The 17,337-nt window shown below is 46.6% G+C and overlaps 1 protein-coding gene across 4 annotated transcripts in view; it reads right to left on the bottom strand.

Moving 5' to 3' along the window:
* LOC134352793 (gastrula zinc finger protein XlCGF26.1-like) overlaps positions 1–17,337 on the bottom strand; it is a 44,481-nt gene that overhangs the window by 6,208 nt on the left and 20,936 nt on the right. For 2 of the 4 annotated variants that reach the window (XM_063060262.1, XM_063060263.1), the window contains exon 2: positions 9,251–10,821. In XM_063060262.1, the coding sequence (XP_062916332.1) occupies positions 9,344–10,765 (1,422 nt within the window). In that variant the 5' untranslated portion in view covers positions 10,766–10,821 and the 3' untranslated portion in view covers positions 9,251–9,343. Of the gene's footprint in view, positions 1–8,623; positions 10,822–16,004; positions 16,026–17,337 lie in introns of those variants that run through there. The other 2 variants (XM_063060265.1, XM_063060264.1) reach the window with 2 other exon arrangements.

A 17,337-nucleotide genomic window follows, 5' to 3' on the forward strand; every position in this document is an offset into this window, starting at 1 on the left:
AAACGGGACTGGCATTTATACAGCTCACCGTTGTACAGCCTTCTTGTCCGTCACAACTCAGTTTCTGCACCACGCACAGATGCAGCATGTCAGGATGCTCTCTACTACACATCTATAGAAGGGCATAATTATAGATGCAGATAGTCCATCTCCCTTCAGCCTCCTAAGAAAGTAGAGGCATTGGAGAGCTTTCCTGATTGTGTATTGCTCAAGATTTACAGATCTGCAGAATCTCTTGTGTCAAACGAGTGAACGACAAACTAATTAAACTGGAATCAGCTGTTTCTGTTCTGATTCACTATTGGCATAGTGTGTTCTGCTCCCAGTGCATTCTTTAGGCTCTGAACAAACCTTTCCACCAAAGAGCACTTGTAGCTGGTTGGTACGGTGTAGATGTAATATGTCTTATTCCATCCATTTTTTTTAGGAAAGACTGATGCTGTCCACCACAAAGTGTGGTCCATGATCAGTAAGGGTTCTGGAATACCAGCCTTGCGAATATGCTTCTCAATACATCAACAGTGTGTGGGGCTGCAGAGGAGAGGATTGGGGACATTCCTGGCCACTTTGTAGCTGGACTGATTACTACCAAGAAATTTGAGCCCATGAATGGTCCAGCAAAGTCCTCCTGATAGTTAACCCCATTTACAGTTACTGTTTCATAGACTTGCTAAGTGTTCCTACATAAAAAGAATCTCAGGGCTGTATGTGGTGAAAATAAATTTTAGTTTGAACTTCGAGTGTACCCACAATCATAACACAGCTGAGAAAACCATTAAAAATCTGACAAAGGGTCTTGGCCCGAAACGTCGACTGTACCTCTTCCTAGAGATGCTGCCTGGCCTGCTGCGTTCCACCAGCAACTTCTATGTATGTTGTTTAAAAATGTTTATAGTTGTTTTTCAAATCGCAAGCTTTCTGGGAAACCTGAATTTTGTTCTGCTGAGTTGGTTACAGGGAGCGAGTTCTGCAAAGAGACTCGTTGATCAGAGGTGGAAGGTATAGTCGACTCATTGTCCCACCCTTGTCCAGGAGCAGTACAGCCCCTCCCCTCACCGGTACCAGAAGCCCCTCTACTATCGGGGGCAGTTGGTCAAATTCCATCTTCCCCAGAATGTACAGGTGCAATTCTACTCTGAAGCATCCTCTCGTCAGCCATTACTGCCTTTGGAGCATAACCTCTCGCAAAATATGAAACTACAGCAGACAGTCAGGTCACCAGAAAAGGTCATTGTCTGCTGTCTACCGTCACCGCAGGCCTTGTATGTGTCCAGGACAAAGGCCGGCAGGAAAGTTCACTGCAGACACGACCCGGCATGCAAGTTGCTAATTCCAAAAGCTGCCTTCTGGAAAGTGCTGTTTTTTTTTTTGTGTGCCATTCTCTGCCAGAGCCTCGGCGACCACCTTTTCAAGTGGTTGTCTTGGAGGAAAGATTCTGTGAGTGGTCCCCCACGTCCTCACAGCGCAGTTTGTTTTTTTTTAACGAGGCCGAGTTGCAAGCTCGACACTCAACCCGGCACGGATGGAAAGCGTGCCCAGGAGCAGCTCGACTGGATTCGAACTCGGGAACCTTCGCTCCGGAGTCTGGCGCTGATGTCACTGCGCCACCAGTGCTATAATGCTATTGAAACAAAAACCATGGCATCTCCAAAAGTCCTTACGTACCCCTCTATTTACCCCATCACTGCATTTTATAATAACACTTACACGGTAAATTTATCCTGGCATTTAAGTATTTTTGTATATTTCAATACATAATTCATCCTTTAACCTCCAATTTTATTTTTATACAATTCTTTATAATTATTGAAGTGTTGACCTGATGAGAGGTGACCTGATAGAGGTGTATAAGATGATAAGGGGCTTTGATTGTGTGGATAGTCAGAGGCTTTTTCCTAGGGCTGAAATGGCTAGCACGAGAGGGCAAAGTTTTAAGGTGCTTGGAAGTAGGTACAGAGGAGATGTCAGGGGTAAGTTTTTTTATGCAGAGGGTGGTGAGTGTGTGGAATGGGCTGCCGGCAGCAGTGGTGGAGGCGGAAACGATAGGGTTTTTAAAGAGACTTTTGGATAGGTACATGGAGCTTAGAAAAATAGAGGGCTATGGGTAACCCTAGTAATTTCTAAGGTAGGGACATGTTCAGCACAACTTTGTGGGTTGAAGGGCCTGTATTGTGCTGTAGGGTTTCTATGTTGTTTTTTATTGCACGCCAACCCCTGACCAACACCACAGGAAAAGCTAATAGACATGCACTCAGCGATAGCTTAATAGCCAATCACGTGGCAGCAACACTATGCATTAGAGCATGCAGACACTGCCAAGACGTTCAGTTGTTGTTCAAACTAAACACGAGAATGAGGAAAAATTGTGATCTAAGGGACTTTGACTGTGGAAGGTTTTTTGGTGCCAGATGGGGCAACTTGAGTATCTCAGAAACCGCAAAATCTCCCGGGATTTTCATGCATGACAGTCTCCAGAGTTTACAGAGAACGGTGTGAAAAGCAAGGAAAAATTCCAGTCAGCGACAGTGCCGTTGGTTAAAAAAAGCACTGTTAATGAGAGAGGTCAGAGGAGAATGGCCAGACTGGTTCAAGCTGACAGTAATTCAAATAACCACACGTTACAACAGTGTGTGCAGAATGGCATCTCCGAATGCATAACAGATTGAACTATGAAGTAGATAGACGGCAGCCGCAGGAAACCACAAACATACACTCAGTGGCCACTGAGGGTAAACGTATATGGCAAATAGAGTTGATCCTTGACCCCTGACCTGTGGATTCTGACCCTCTGAGCATCCGGCTGATGCCTGATGGGCACGATCTATCTGGATTCCATGGTAGTAGTGGACGGTGTGGATGAAATACTAATGCTACTTTAGAAATTTTCCCCCTGCACAAGGTTCATAACATCCGGAAATATCAACGAGGAGTTTGGATTTTCTCTTACTAATTCACTTACTTAGTAACACATAGGGAGTAAATTTGACCTCCTGTCATCAAAAAGGTGAATTTTGGTTTTGTCCAGAGGATTTAGTAAACAATGGGTTGACAGATTGGGTTTGTTTCTCATGATAATTGTTCTCTATCTATGTTGCCTGTCGATAAGAGGACATTCCTGAAAATTGCTGTGGTGAATGATTTTTCAAATCCCTTACTCACTCTTCCTTCAGTTAGTCCTGACGAAGGGTCTCGGCCTGAAACGTCGACTGCGCCTCTTCCTATAGATGCTGCTTGGCCTGCTGCGTTCACCAGCAACTTTGATGTATGTTGTGGTGGATGATGCTTATTCCATTGCTACCTCAAGCACAAATTACAATTACAATTACATTTGCAGTTTGATTAATGTTTTGTGCAAATATAAGGGGTGATTGATAAGTTTGTGGCCTAAGGTAGAAGGAGTCAATTTTAGAAAACCTAGCGCATTTATTTTTCAACATAGTCCCCTCCCACATGTACACACTTACTCCAGCGGTCGTGGAGCATACTGATCCCTTCTTTATAGAAGTGGTCCACAGCAGGGGTGATTGATAAGTTCGTGGCCTATGGTAGAAGGAGATAAGTTATTAACTTCAAACTTTCTGCATTATCACTCAAAGAGTTGAACTGCTCGTGCATGTAACAAGAGTGTTTTGGACCTCCAGGTGGTCCACAGCAGGGGGTGATTGATAAGTTTGTGGCCCTGGGGAGCAGGAGATGAGTTATACAGCTCTTGTTACAGGCACCTGCAGTTCAACTCTTTGAGTACTTTAGGCCACGAACACCATTTCTGGAGGTCCAAGATGCCAACTTCTACAAAGAAGGGATCCGTATGCTCCACGACCACTGAACTAAGTGTGTAAATGCAGGAAAAATAAATGTGCTAGGTTTGCTAAAAGTGACCGCTTCTACCTTAGGCCACGGACTTATCAATCACCCCTTGTGTTACCCAAACCAGTTGTAAAACCACCTATTGAACTGAATATATACATCAATGATACTGCTGAGGGCTTACTTAGATATGTACCTCCTGCCCTTCCACCTATCCCTCATTTTACTGCAGAGTGGGATAGAGTTATTAACCAGAATGAAGCTATTATTAGACAAACATAGAACATAGAATAGTACATCACAGCACAGGCCCTTCGGCCCACAATGTTGTGCCGACCCTCAAACCCTGCCTCCCATATAACCCCCCGCCTTAAATTCCTCCATATACCTGTCTAGTAGCCTCTTAAATTTCACCAGTGTATCTGCCTTCACCACTGACTCAGGCAGTGCATTCCACGCACCAACCACTCTCTGAGTAAAAAACCTTCCTCTAATATCCCCCTTGAACTTCCCACCCCTTACCTTAAAGCCATGTCCTCTTGTATTGAGCAGTGGTGCCCTGGGAAAGAGGCACTGGCTATCCACTCTATCTATTCCTCTTATTATCTTGTACACCTCTATCATGTTTCCTCTCATCCTCCCTCTCTCCAAAGAGTAAAGCCCTAGCTCCCTTAATCTCTGATCATAAATCATACTCTCTAAACCAGGCAGCATCCTGGTAAACCTCCTCTGTACCCTTTCCAATGCTTCCACATCCTTCCTACAGTGAGGTGACCAGAACTGGACACAGTACTCCAAGTGTGGCCTAACCAGGGTTTTATAGAACTGCATCATTACATCGCAACTCTTAAACTCTATCCCTTGACTTATGAAAGCTAACACCCCATATGCTTTCTTAACTACCCTATCCACCTGTGAGGCAACTTTCAGGGATCTGTGGACATGTACCCCGAGATCCCTCTGCTCCTCCACACTACCAAGTATCCTGTCATTTACTTTGTACTCTGCCGTGGAGTTTGTCCTTCCAAAGTGTACCACCTCACACTTCTCCGGGTTGAACTCCATCTGCCACTTCTCAGCCCACTTCTGCATCCTATCAATGTCTCTCTGCAATCTTTGACAATCCTCTACACTATCTACAACACCACCAACCTTTGTGTCATCTGCAAACTTGCCAACCCACCCTTCAACCCCCACATCCAGGTCGTTAATAAAAATCACGAAAAGTAGAAGTCCTAGAACAGATCCTTGTGGGACACCACTAGTCACAACCCTCCAATCCGAATGTACTCCCTCCACCACGACCCTCTGCCTTCTGCAGGCAAGCCAATTCTGAATCCACCTGGCCAAACTTCCCTGGATCCCATGCCTTCTGACTTTCTGAATAAGCCTACCGTGTGGAACCTTGTCAAATACCTTACTAAAATCCATATAGATCACATCCACCGCACTACCCTCATCTGTATGCCTGGTCACCTCCTCAATCAGGCTTGTTAGACACGATCTGCCCTTCACAAAGCCATGCTAACTGTCCCTGATCAGACCATGATTCTCTAAATGCCCATAGATCGTATCTCTAAGAATCTTTTCCAACAGCCTTCCCACCACAGACGTAAACCTCACTGGTCTATAATTACATGGACTATCCCTACTACCTTTTTTTGAACAAGGGGACAACATTCGCCTCCCTCCAGTCCTCTGGTACCATTCCTGTGGACGAGGACATAAAGATCCTAGCCAGAGGCTCAGCAATCTCTTCCCTCGCCTCATGGAGCAGCCTGGGGAATATTCTGTCAGGCCCCGGGGACTTATCCGTCCGAATGTATTTTAACAACTCCAACACCTCCTCTCCCTTAATATCAACATGCTCCAGAACATCAACCTCACTCATATTGTCCTCACCATGATCAAGTTCCCTCTCATTGGTGAATACCAAAGAGAAGTATTCATTGAGGATCTCGCTCACTTCCACAGCCTCCAGGCACATCTTCCCACCTTTATCTCCAATCGGTCCTACCTTCACTCCTGTCATCCTTTTGTTCTTCACATAATTGAAAAATGCCTTGGGGTTTTCCTTTACCCTACTCGCCAAGGCCTTCTCATGCCCCCTTCTTGCTTCCCTATATTCCTCAATAGTCCTTCCTAAACCTCATGTATGCTGCCTTCTTCCTCCTGATTAGATTTTCCACCTCACTTGTCACCCATGGTTCCTTCACCCTACCATTCTTTATCTTCCTCAACAGGACAAATTCATCCCTAACATCCCGCAAGAGATCGCTAAACATCGACCACATGTCAATAGTACATTTCCCTGTAAAAACATCACTCCAATTCACACCCGCAAGTTCTAGCCTTATGGCCTCATAATTTGCCCTTCCCCAATTAAAACATTTCCTGTCTTCTCTGATTCTATCCTTTTCCATGATAATGCTAAAGGCCAGGGAGCGGTGGTCACTGTCCCCCAGATGCTCACCCACTAACAGATCTGTGACCCGACCCGGTTCATTACCTAATACTAGATCTAGTATGGCATTCCCCCTAGTCGGCCTGACAACATACTGTGACAGGAATCCGTCCTGGACACACTTAACAAACTCTGCCCCGTCTAAACCCTTGAAACTAATCAGGTGCCAATCAATATTAGGTAAGTTAAAGTCACCCATGATAACAACCCTGTTATTTTTGCACCTTTCCAAAATCTGCCTCCCAATCTGCTCCTCGGTATCTCATCTGCTGCAAGGGGGCCTATAGAATACTCCCAATAGAGTAACTGCTCCCTTCCTATTCCTGACTTCCATCCATACTGACTCAAAAGAGGATCCTGCCACATTATCCACCCTTTCTGTAGCTGTAATAGTATCCCTGACCAGTAATGCCACCCCTCCTCCCCTTTTTCCGCCCTCTCTATCCCTTTTAAAGCACTGAAATCCAGGAATATTGAGAATCCATTCCCGCCCTGGTGCCAGCCAAGTCTCTGTAATGGCCACTACATCACTATTCCATGTATGTATCCAAGCTCTCAGTTCATCATCTTTATTCCTGATGCTTCTTGACTGGCAGACCTCTACCTGCAAGGATATTGCTCCCCCTCAAGTTCAGGTGCAACCCATCCAATCTGTTCAGGTCCCACCTTCCCCAGAAGAGATACCAATGATCCAAAAATGTAAAACCCTGCTCCCTGCACCAACTCCTCAGCCACACATTCAACTGCCATCTCCTCCAATTCTTACCATCACTATCACGTAGCAGTGGCAGCAATCCTGAGAACGCCACCCTTGAGGTCCTGTTCTTCAGCCTTCTGCCTAGTTCCTGAAACTCACATTGCAGGACCTCATCCCTCTTCCTGTTAGTAGGGAAGTGGTGTTAGGTAAATTGAAGGGATTAAAGGCAGATAAATCCCCAGGGCCAGATGGTCTGCATCCCAGAGTGCTTAAGGAAGTAGCCCAAGAAATAGTGGATGCATTAGTGATAATTTTTCAAAACTCTTTAGATTCTGGACTAGTTCCTGAGGATTGGAGGGTGGCTAATGTAACCCCACTTTTTAAAAAAGGAGGGAGAGAGAAACCAGGGAATTATAGACCAGTTAGCCTAACATCGGTGGTGGGGAAACTGCTAGAGTCAGTTATCACAGATGTGATAACAGCACATTTGGAAAGCGGTGAAATCATCGGACAAAGTCAGCATGGATCTGTGAAAGGAAAATCATGTCTGACGAATCTCATAGAATTTTTTGAGGATGTAACTAGTACAGTGGATAGGGGAGAACCAGTGGATGTGGTATATTTGGATTTTCAAAAGGCTTTTGACAAGGTCCCACACAGGAGATTAGTGTGCAAACTTAAAGCACACGGTATTGGGGGTGAGGTATTGATGTGGATAGAGAATTGGTTGGCAGACAGGAAGCAAAGAGTGGGAATAAACGGGACTTTTTCAGAAGGGCAGGCAGTGACTAGTGGGGTACCGCAAGGCTCAGTGCTGGGACCCCAGTTGTTTACAATATATATTAATGACTTGGATGAGGGAATTAAATGCAGCATCTCCAAGTTTGCGGATGACATGAAGCTGGGCAGCAGTGTTAGCTGTGAGGAGGATGCTAAGAGGATGCAGGGTGACTTGGATAGGTTAGATGAGTGGGCAAATTCATGGCAGATGCAATTTAATGTGGATAAATGTGAAGTTATCCATTTTGGTGGCAAAAACAGGAAAACAGATTATTATCTGAATGGTGGCCGATTAGGAAAAGGGGAGGTGCAACGAGACCTGGGTGTCATTGTAAACCAGTCATTGAAAGTGGGCATTCAGGTACAGCAGGCGGTGAAAAAGGCGAATGGTATGCTGGCATTTATAGCAAGAGGATTCGAGTACAGGAGCAGGGAGGTACTACTGCAGTTATACAAGGCCTTGGTGAGACCACACCTGGAGTATTGTGTGCAGTTTTGGTTCCCTAATCTGAGGAAAGACATCCTTGCCATAGAGGGAGTACAAAGAAGGTTCACCAGATTGATTCCTGGGATGGCAAGACTTTCATATGATGAAAGACTGGATGAACTAGGCTTATACTCGTTGGAATTTAGAAGATTGAGGGGGGATCTGATTGAAACGCATAAAATCCGAAAGGGATTGGACAGGCTAGATGCAGGAAGATTGCTCCCGATGTTGGGGAAGTCCAGAACGAGGAGTCACAGTTTGAGGATAAAGGGGAAGCCTTTTAGGACCGAGATTAGGAAAAACTTCTTCACACAGAGAGTGGTGAATCTGTGGAATTCTCTGCCACAGGAAACAGCTGAGGCCAGTTCACTGGTTATATTTAAGAGGGAGTTAGATATGGCCCTTGTGGCTAAAGGGATCGGGGGTATGGAGAGAAGGCAAGTAGAGGGTTCTGAGTTGGATGATCAGCCATGATCATACTGAATGGCGGTGCAGGCTGGAAGGGCCGAATGGCCTACTCCTGCACCTATTTTCTATGTTTCTGTGTTTCCTGCCTGTGTCGTTGGTGCCAACATGTATCATGACTTCTGGTTGCTTTCCCTCTCTTACCAGGATGTCGTGCACCACAATGGGATGAACTATCCAAGATAATGCAGATTTAGCAAATCATGCTTTGCAGAATCCACCCTTTTGGAGTAAAGTTTGGACCCGGGGACTGAACATTAATGGATTTGTGTTATTTCACATCTTGTTCTACTCTTTGTTCTAATGACTACCCAATTTTAATTATTTTTAATATTTAATATTTGTAATCCAGGGAGTGTGAAGCGCAGAATCAAATATCGCTGTAATGATTGTACATTCTAGTACCAATTGTTTGGCGCCTATAAAGTATATAAAGTATATTTGCCTAAGTGTTTTTCAATGGCAAATTAAATTAACAATTTAAGTGTTTCATTAAATGCCATTCCAAGTCTCTTTTTGGTGATTTTGTCTGACTTTATGTCTTACTCACTGGTGCTGGAGCAGATTGAACGAACACGCAGATGCCTTCCCGCCTCAGAGCAAGTGAGCGGCCTCTCCCCAGTGTGAATGTGTCGGTGCCTCGTCAGGCTGGTTGATTCACTGAAGATGAAGAGTTTCTTCTGGAGTGAGTCCGCTGGTGCGTCTGCAGATGAGAGGACCGAGTGAATCCCTTCCCGCACTCAGAGCAGGTAAACGGCCTCTCCCCGGTGTGGACCTGCTGATGTGTCCGCAGGTGGGATGACCGGGTGAATCCTTTACCACACTCGGAGCAGGTAAACGGCCTCTCCCCAGTGTGGATGCGTTGGTGTGTCTGCAGGTGGGATGAGTGAGTGAATCCTTTCCCACACTCAGTACAAGTGAATGGTCTCTCTACAGTGTGAACGTGTTGGTGGCTCGTCAGTTTGGATGCCTCAGCGAAGCCCTTCCCACACTCGGTACAGGTGAACGGTCTCTCTCCAGTGTGAACGTGTTGGTGGCTGGTCAGGCTGGACGAGTCAGTGAACCCCTTCCCACACTCGGAGCAGATGAACGGTCTCTCCCCGGTGTGAATCCGCTGGTGCGTCTGCAGGTGGGACGACTGAGTGAACCCCTTCCCGCAGTCGGAGCAGGTGAACGGCCTCTCCCCGGTGTGAATGTGTTGGTGCCTCTTCAGCCTGGACGAGTCTGTGAATCCCTTCCCACACTGGCAGCAGGTGTACGGTCTCTCTCCAGTGTGAGTCCGCTGGTGTATCAGCAGGTGGGACGACTGAGTGAATCCCTTCCTGCACTCGGAGCAGGTGAACGGCCTCTCCCCGGTGTGAAGTCGCTGGTGGGTCAGCAGGCTTGACGCCCTTGCGAAAGACTTCCCGCACTCGGAGCAGATGAACGGCCTCTCCCCGGTGTGAGTGCGCTGGTGAATCTCCAGATGGGATAACTGACTAAATCCTTGCCCGCACTGGGAGCAGGTGAACGGCCTCTCCCCGGTGTGGACCCGCTGGTGCTTAAGCAGACTGGATGTACACGTGAATCCCTTTCCGCAATCGAAGCAGGTGAACAGCCTCTCCCCGGTGTGGACCCGCTGGTGTCTCACCAGATCATGTGGCCAATTGAATCCCTTCCCACACTTGGTGCAGATGAACGGCTTCTCCCCGGTGTGAATCTGCTGATGTCTCTGCAGGTGGGACGACTGCGTGAACCCCTTCCCGCACTCGGAGCAGGTGAACGGCCTCTCCCCGGTGTGAGTGCGCTGGTGTATCTCCAGGTTGGACAAGTGACTGAATCCCTTCCCGCACTGGGAGCAGGTCAACGGCCTCTCCCCAGTGTGAACCCGCCGGTGCTTAAGCAGACTGGACGTACACATGAATCCCTTTCCGCAATCGTAGCAGGTGAACGGCCTCTCCCCGGTGTGGACCCGCTGGTGTACCTGCAGATGAGAAGGCCATTTGAAGCCCTTCCCGCACTCAGAGCACGAGAATGATTTATCCCCGGTGTCAGTCCGCTGTGGTCTCCTCAAATCAGATGACATAGTGAACACTTCCCTCTCAGGGCGCCGTAGAAAGGTCTGTCCTCAGCAGGAATGTGCTGGAATACAGAACAGAGAACATTACAGCACAGGACTGGGCCTTCAGCCCACCATGTTGTGCTGTCCTTGAACCTACTCTAAGATCAATCCACCCCTTCCCTCCCACAGCCTCCACTTTCCTCTCATCCACGAGGCTATTACAAGTTTTTTAAATACCCCTAGTGTATCTGCCTCTACCACCACCCCTGGCAAGGCGTTCCATGCACTCACTACTTTCTGTATAAAAAAACTCATCCTTAGCGTTTGACCAAGTGGAATGGCCATATATGATGTTTGCACTTAAGAAGTTTGGATTTGGACCATCTTTCATTAAATGGATTGAGATAATTTATTCACACCCATCTGCTTCTATTGTCACTAATCAGAATATTTCCTCCCCTTTTGCAATTCATCGTGGGACTCGTCAAGGCTGCCTCCTTCTCTGTTTTTGTTTGCAGTTATCATTGAGCCACTGACTGTTAGCATCCGACAGGACCCTTTGATATCTCCCATTGATATGCATGGACATAAACATCACCTTTCGTTATACGCTGACGATGTCCTTTTATATATCTCCAGCCCACAAACATCAATACCCACCCTTCTGACTCTAATTAATCATTTTGGTAGTTTCTCAGGTCTCTCTGTTAATTGGGATAAGTGTGAACTAATGCCAGTCACTGCAGTGGTTAATACAGCATATTTACAGTCCATTCCCTTGAAAATAACTTATGATCATTTCTCCTATCTTGGTGTGACTAATACAAAAAACCCAGATGACCTTTTGCAAGTGAATTGGCGAAACAAAGGTGAGCAGGTTAAACGCAATATTGACTTTTGGAAAACCCTTCCAATTTCTTTGGTGGGGAGGGTTAACGCAATCAAGGTAATTGTACTGTCACGATTTCTTCATCGTTTCCAGTCAATTCCATGTTTTATTCCTCTGTCGTATTTTAAGCAATTGGATTCAATTATTATACCCTTCATTTGGAATTATAAAGCCATTAGAATTACTAAAAAACACTTGTCAAAGCCCAAGGAAGCAGGTGGTTTTGCCCTACTGGACGTTAAAATGTATTACTGGGCTGCCCACCTATCCATGCTTGCATGGTGGAGAAAAGGCCCACCCTCTACCTCAGACTCGTGCCCAGCATGGTTACTCATAGAGCGAGTGCTTTGTAAGAAGACTTCCTTACCAGCTCTCCTTAATAGCCCCACTGCAGTTAGTAAGTCACATTTTAGTAACAGCTTCGTGGTTGGCAGCACTACAAGAATTTGGAAGCAGATTCAACTACACATTAAGGCCCCAAAAATTTATATTGACACTCCGATTTGTGACAATCATTCCTTTTTGCCTGGCCTGAATGATACTGTTTTTCCTACCTGGAAACAGAGAGGCATCTGTAGTGTAGGTGACCTATATATTAATGGAAACTTTGCCTCATTTGCACAGTTACAAGCAGTTTACAATATCCCTGCATCTAGTTTTTTTTAGATATTTACAAATTCGAGATTACGTCAGGAAATGTATACCTAACTTCGAAATTTTAGACAAACATGAGTCCCTGGAGGCAATAAATAAATTTGATCCTGTTACTCGTAGTGCGGTATCCTATTTTTGTCAGATTCTACATAATGGAGCTCGGGTGAATACTGCAGGTCTTAAACAGGCATGGGTGGATGAACTGGGTATAGAACTGACAGAGGAGGTCTGGGATGAGTGTTTAAAGAGTATACATGATTGTTCGGTCAACGTCAGACACAGACTTATACAGTTTAAAACAATACATAAACTTCATTATTCCAAAGTAAAGTTGCACAGTTTCTACTCTGATGTTTCACCAGTTTGTAATAGATGTAAATCTGTGAGCAGTAACTTGTCACATTCATTCTGGTCATGTTGTAAGCTTTATGCATACTGGAAAAGTATTTTTCACTGTTTCTCTGCGGCTTATGGGAAGCGACGGGAACCAGACCTGCTTATAGCCATCCTTGGAGCAACAAGCTCCCTATCTTCAGCCAATAAGTATGAAAAAAAGGCTGTATTGTTTGACAGGGTGATTGCTAAGAAGTTAATCCTGCAAATGCCGAAAATGGACTCTGTGCCTACGTACGATCTGTGGCTGAGAGAACTGGCAAATACTGTACATTTGGAGAGACTGAGACTATGTAATGAGGACAGAGGGGACATCTTTGAAAGGATATGGGGCCCTGTATTGGACTTTCTCACGGGGTGAGGACTGAGGTTTTTTGGTGCAGTGCACCTCTGCTGTGTATGTTTACTTTTTCCTTTATATTTTTCTCCCTTTTGCTGCTCAATATTTAATTTGATTTTGTTAAGGTTGTGGTTTTTGTGGATGTGCTGTATTTTTTCTGTTTTTTTGTTTCTTTGTAATAAATAAATAAAAATATTTTTAAGAAACTCATCTCTGTCACTCCCCTCTGTACTTTCCTCCAATCACCTTCAAACTAAGCTCCCTTCTAATTAGCCATTTCCACCCTCAGAAAACATCTCTGACTGTCCACTCGATCTATGCCTCTCATCATCTTGTACACTTCCATCAGGCCACTTCCCATCCCCCTTCTCTCCAAAGGGAAAATCCCTAGCTCACTCAACCCCTCCCCCTAAAACATGCTCCCCAATCCAGACAGCATCCTGGTAAATCTCCTCTCCACCCTTCCTAATCCAGGCAGCATCCTGGTAAATCTCCTCTCCACCCTTCCTAATCCAGGCAGTATTCTGGTAAATCCCCTCCCCACCCTCCCTAATCCAGGCAGCATCCTGGTGAATCCCCTCCCCAATCCAGAAAGCATCCTGGTGAATCCCCTCCCCACCCTCCCTAATCCAGGCAGCATCCTGGTGAATCCCCTCCCCACTCTCCCCAATCCAGACAGCATCCTGGTGAATCCCTTCCCCACCCTCCCTAATCAAGACAGCATCCTGGTAAATCTCCTCCGCACTCTCCCCAATCCATACAGCATCCTGGTGAATCCCCTCCCCAATCCAGAAAGCATCCTGGTGAATCCCCTCCCCACCCTCCCTAATCCAGGCAGCATCCTGGTGAATCCCCTCCCCACCCTCCCCAATCCAGAAAGCATCCTGGTGAATCCCCTCCCCACCCTCCCCAATCCAGACGGCATCCTGGTGAATCCCCTCCCCACTCTCCCCAATCCAGGCAGCATCCTGGTGAATCCCCTCCTCACCCTCCCTAATCCAGGCAGCATCCTGATAAAATCTTCTCTCCACCCTCCCTAATCCAGGCAGCATCCTGGTGAATCCCCTCCCCACCCTCCCCAATCCAGGCAGCATCCTGGTGAATCCCCTCCCCACCCTCCCCAATCCAGAAAGCATCCTGGTGAATCCCCTCCCCACCCTCCCTAATCCAGGCAGCATCCTAGTGAATCCCCTCCCCACCCTCCCTAATCCAGGCAGCATCCTGGTGAATCCCCTCCCCACCCTCCCTAAACCAGGCAGCATCCTAGTAAATCTCCTCTCCACCCTCCCTAATCCAGACAGCATCCTGGTAAATCTCCTCTCCACCCTCCCTAATCCAGACAGCATCCTGGTAAATCTCCTCTCCACCCTCCCTAATCCAGACAGCATCCTGGTAAATCTCCTCCGCACTCTCCCCAATCCAGACAGCATCCCGGTAAATCTCCTCCCCACCCTCCCCAATCCAGTCAGCATCCTGGTGAATCCCATCCCCACCCTCCCTAATCCAGACAGCATCCTGGTGAATCCCCTCCCCACTCTCCCTAAACCAGGCAGCATCCTGGTAAATCTCCTCCGCACTCTCCCCAATCCAGACAGCATCCTGGTAAATCTCCTCCCCACCCTCCCCAATCCAGTCAGCATCCTGGTGAATCCCCTCCCCACCCTCCCTAAATCAGGCAGCATCCTGGTAAATCTCCTCCGCACTCTCCCTAATCCAGGCAGCATCCTGGTGAATCTCCTCCCCACTCTCCCCAATCCAGACAGCATCCTGGTAAATCTCCTCCCCACCCTCCCTAATCCAGGCAGCATCCTGGTAAATCTCCTCCCCACTCTCCCCAATCCAGACAGCATCCTGGTAAATCTCCTCTGCACTCTCTCTAAATCTTCCAAATCCTTCCGATAATATAGCAACCAGAAATGAACACAATTTTCCAAATGTGATCCAACCAGAGTTCTGTAGAACTGCAACAATACCCGTGGCTCCTGAACTCAGTCCCCCAACTCACAAAGGCCTACACACCAAACACCTTCTTGACCACTCTACCAATCTGGAAAATTATACTGTCAGATCAAAAGATATTGGAGCAGAACTAACTAGACCATTCGGCCCATCGAGTCTGTTCTGCCATTTGACCATGACTGATGTAATTCCATTTCAACCCCATTCTCTGTACCTTTTCACGACCTGACATTAAAAATTTATCAACCTGGGCTTCAAATACACTAAATAAACTGGCTTCCACAGCAATGAATGCCACAGATTCAACACCTCTGGTCCTAGACTACCCCCACTATAGCAAACATCCACTTCACATCCAATCTATCGAGGCCTTTCAACAATCGGTAGGCTTCAACGAGACAACCTCCCATTGTTCTGAATTCCAGTGAGTACAAGCCAGAGCCATCAAACACTCCTCATATGACAAGCCTTTCGATCCCGAAATGATTTCTGCGAACCTCCTCCAAACCCTCTCCAATGTCAGCACATCCTTGATGCTCACAATACTCCAAGTGAGGCCTCACCAGTGCCTTATCAAGCCTCAGCATTACATCCCTATTTTTATATTCTAGTCCTCTCCAAATAAATGCTGACATTGCATTTCCCTTCCTCAACACCAGCTGACTCAACCTGCAAGTTAACCATTAGGGAATCCTGCCCAAGTCCCTTCGGACTTCAGATTTTTGAATTTTCTCCCCATGAGAAAATCCTCTATGCTTCTATTTCTTCTACCAAAGTGCACGACCATACACTTCCTGACACAGTATTCCATCTGCCACTTCTTTGCATGTTCTCCTAATCTGTCTCAATCCTTCTGCAACCTCCCTGCTTCCTCAACACTACCAACCCCTCCACCTGTCTTTGTACTGTCCTCAAACTTGGCCAACAATTCTATCATCCAAATCATTGACACATACCATGAGAAGAAGCGGTCCCAACACCGACCACTGCAGAACACCTCTAGTCACCAGCAGCAACCCAGTAAAGACTCCATTTGTTCCATTCTTTGACTCCCGCCAATCAGCCAATCCTCTTTCCATGCAAATATCTTTCCTGTAATACCATGGACTCTTAACTTGGTAAGCAGCCTCATGTGCAGCACCTTGTCAAAGGCCTTCTGAAAATCCAGCTGCACAACATCAACTTTGTCTATGCTGCTTGTTATTTCTTCAAACAATTCCAACAGATATGTCAGGCAAGATTTTCCCTTGAAGAAACCATACTGACTACAGCCTATTTTATCATGTGCCTCCAAGTACCCTGAGACCTCATCCTTAATAATTGACTCCAACCTCTTCCCAACCACTGAGGTCAGACTAACTGGCCTATAGTTTCCTTTCTTCTGCCTCCTTCCCTCCTTGAAGAGTAGAGTAACATCTGCAATTTTTCAGTCTTCCGGAATTATGCCAGCTTCCAGTGAGTCTTGAAAGATCCTTACTGATCCCTTCACAATCACTATTCACTATTCAGTTCATCCGTCATTTCCTTAAAATGGGATTAAAATGGATGGCCCTGGGAGATTCTGCTTTGTCTTGTAGGTGCTCGGCGAAGCGGTCTCCCCATCTATGTCAGGTCTCAACGACATACTGAAGGCCACACGGCGAGAACTGAATACAGTAGGTGACCCCAACAGACTCACAGGTGAAGTGTTGCCTCACCTGGAAGGACCGTTTAGAACCCTGAATGGTAGTGAGGGAGGAGGTGTAGGGGCAGGTGTAACACTTGTTCTGCTGGCAAGGGTAAGTGCCAGGAGGGAGATCAGTGGGGATGGACGAATGGACAAGGGAGTCGTGTAGACAGCAATCCCTGCGGAAGGCAGAAAACTGGGGGGGCGGGGGTGAGAGGGGTGGTGGGATCCCGCTGGAGATGGCGGAAGTTAGACCATAAGATACAAGAGCAGAATTAGGACATTTGGCCCATCACAGTGATCCAATTTTCCTCTCGGCCCCAATCTCCTGCCATCTCCCCGTATCCCTTCATTCCCTGACCAATCATTAAGCTCTGCCTTAAATGTACATAAAGGCTTGATCTCCACAGCTGCCTGTGGCAAAGAATTCTACAGATTCATCACCCTCTGGCTAAAGAAATTCGTCCTCAGCTCTGTCCTAAAATGATGCTCCTCAATTCTGAGGCTGTGTCTTCTGGGCTTAGACTCTCCCACCATAGGAAACATCCTCTCCACATCTACTCTATCAAGGCCTTTCACTATTCAATAGGTTTCAATAAGATCACTCCTCATTCTTCTGAATTCCAGTGAATATAGGCCCAGAGCCATGCAATGCTCTTCCTATGACAACCCATTCAATCCTGGAATGATTTTAA

Source organism: Mobula hypostoma, chromosome 10 (genome assembly GCF_963921235.1).
Source record: "Mobula hypostoma chromosome 10, sMobHyp1.1, whole genome shotgun sequence".
Lineage (NCBI taxonomy): Eukaryota > Metazoa > Chordata > Chondrichthyes > Myliobatiformes > Myliobatidae > Mobula > Mobula hypostoma.